Source organism: Prosopis cineraria, unplaced genomic scaffold (assembly GCF_029017545.1).
Source record: "Prosopis cineraria cultivar Desert tree isolate PC_DT_omini unplaced genomic scaffold, ASM2901754v1 PC13, whole genome shotgun sequence".
NCBI classification, from domain to species: domain Eukaryota; kingdom Viridiplantae; phylum Streptophyta; class Magnoliopsida; order Fabales; family Fabaceae; genus Prosopis; species Prosopis cineraria.
The window spans coordinates 32,607,711-32,610,082 of NW_026555344.1; the positions used below are offsets into that span (position 1 = coordinate 32,607,711).

At 32.5% G+C, this 2,372-nt stretch overlaps 1 protein-coding gene across 1 annotated transcript; it reads left to right on the forward strand.

Annotated features, from left to right (window-relative positions):
* The first annotated feature begins 1,212 nt into the window (after nt 1-1,212).
* On the forward strand, nt 1,213-2,372 carry LOC129290023 (putative UPF0481 protein At3g02645). Its single transcript, XM_054926747.1, has 2 exons — nt 1,213-1,437; nt 1,674-2,372. Exons 1-2 carry the CDS (start codon nt 1,213-1,215, stop codon nt 2,370-2,372), a joined length of 924 nt encoding a protein of 307 aa, XP_054782722.1.

Genomic DNA, 2,372 nt, shown 5'->3' on the forward strand with positions numbered 1-2,372 from the left:
TATAATGCATAGAAGTGAGAAGTAGATTTCATATATATGCTATATAGCTGTTTGTTTGTGATCTGCACTATCTGCTCTTCTCTTTAATTTCCTGAAGATCAATCAAAGCATCAGGTAATTAGTTATTATCTCTTTTATTTACCATGAGCTCCTTCCTTTTACACACACACACACACACACACATTTTGAAATTTGTATTTTCTCTTTATTCATTTTTATGTTGTCAATCTTCAATATGAGATTCAAAAGTTAAATTCAATCCATTTATAAGGATAAACTTTCAATTATGTACCTTTCCAACTATGACTTTGGTTGAATTATCAAGTTTGTCGGTATTAATGTATGTATTATTAAACTCAGCGAAGACTTGATGCTGACTTGAATACTATATACAGCCTTCAAGGCCTAAAGCAATTAATCAACACCCTCTGATCAAGACTTTACTTTTCTGTTCAATTCTGTGCTCTTTAATTTCCTGAAGATTTATCAAGGCATCATCAGGTTAATTATCTATTTCTTTTATCCTTTAATTTATTGAATGTCTTGTAATTTCAGCAATTAAATTCATACCAGCTATATATGCTAAGTTGTGAGATACTATCTCTTTATTCCAATCTTCATCTCAATTATATTATGGGCTAGTTTGGCTTCTGTTTTCAAAAATGTTTTTTGTTTTTTTTTTAAAAAAACTCAATTTAGATAAGTGTTTTGGATTTAATTGTTTTCAAAATTGTTCTCTTTTTTTTAATTTTTTTTAAAATTGAAACATCTTGAAATTGTTTTCATTTTATTTGTCTTGTTGTCAAAACACACTACATTTTATTATTGTAAAATATAATTAGCTTGACCAATTTCTATTATAAATAATTACCATTAACTGCTTGCAATCATCACTATCAAATTTTTATTCTATTTTGTTTTGAAAAATAATTTTGAAAACTATATCACAAAACAGTTTTTTTCTTAAAAAAAAAGAATAAAAACCAAACAATAGGCCCCTTATTTGAAGAAACTGAAATATTCTTTTTTAATATTTTTATTTCCAGCCTGTGCCCCAAATTGTCCTAGAGAATGCAGAGTCAACAAATTTCTTTGCAAAATTCTGATTTGATAATAAGCTCCTTGAAAGAAAAGTTAGAAGCTATATATCATTTGGATCTGCCCACAGCATCAAGTTGTTGTATCTATAGAGTGCCCCCAAAACTTCGAAAAATGAATGAAGCAGCCTACACTCCTACTATGGTTTCCATTGGTCCATATCACCATGGAGATGGAAAATTGGAATCAATGGAAAAGATCAAATTGGTTTTCCTAAATCAATTTTTGAACAGGATTTCGGGAAATTCATTGGGGTATTATGTTGAAGCTATAAGAAATAAGGAAGGTGAAATCCGACGCTCTTATTCAGAGACCATATCAATGACCAGTGATGTATTTGTAAGCATAATTCTAATTGATGCTTGCTTCACCATTGAACACTTTCTTCAAGAAGCATTGGATCATGACCCTTGGCCTACCAAGCCATGGTCAGTGGATAATATAAGTGCGGACTTGATTTTACTTGAAAATCAACTACCTTTTTTGTTCTTCAAAAGCTATATGACCTAGCTTTTCCCACTGGCTACAATAATGGGTGTTCATTTTTATTGATTACTTTCATCTATTTTTCGAAGGCAATCCTGCCTGATATAATTAATAATGTAAAACTTCGCAAAAAGTTTACATTTGAATATTTCATTCAACACCACCTTCCTAGACTACCCGATGGTACAGTGAAAGTGCATCACTTGTGTGATATGCTAAGAATCTTCTACGCACGACATGATGGACCACCAAGAGAAGATAATGTTAGAACAACTGATCCCAAGCCTATATTTAGTGCAAGTAAACTACATGATGCAGGAATTATATTTGAGGTCAAGGAAGATGATCCAAGCTTAATGGAGCTGCAATATTCAAAAGGAGTGTTGAAAGTCCCAAAAATTGTGTTTGAAGATGTGACTGAGACCATACTCAGAAATGTAGTTGCATTTGAGCAATGTCACCCTCTTTTGTCGAGAACCGTGACTGATTACATAATCCTCTTGCATTATCTTCTCAACACGGGGAAAGATGTTGAACTGCTTGTTGAGAAGGGAATTGTGGATAACTTTTTGGAGGAGGATGGTGCATTGGCTTTTGTAGCTACGAGACTGGATAGAAATGTTACCGAAGTAGATTGGAAGTACTATAGGTCTCTATTTGCAGAACTAAACGAGTTTTATGATAACCCTTATCACAAGCACAAAGCAATATTTAAACAACAATATTTGAGCACTTCCTGGAAGGTGGCATCTTTCTTTGGTGCAATTCCGCTTCTTTTTCTCACTTGA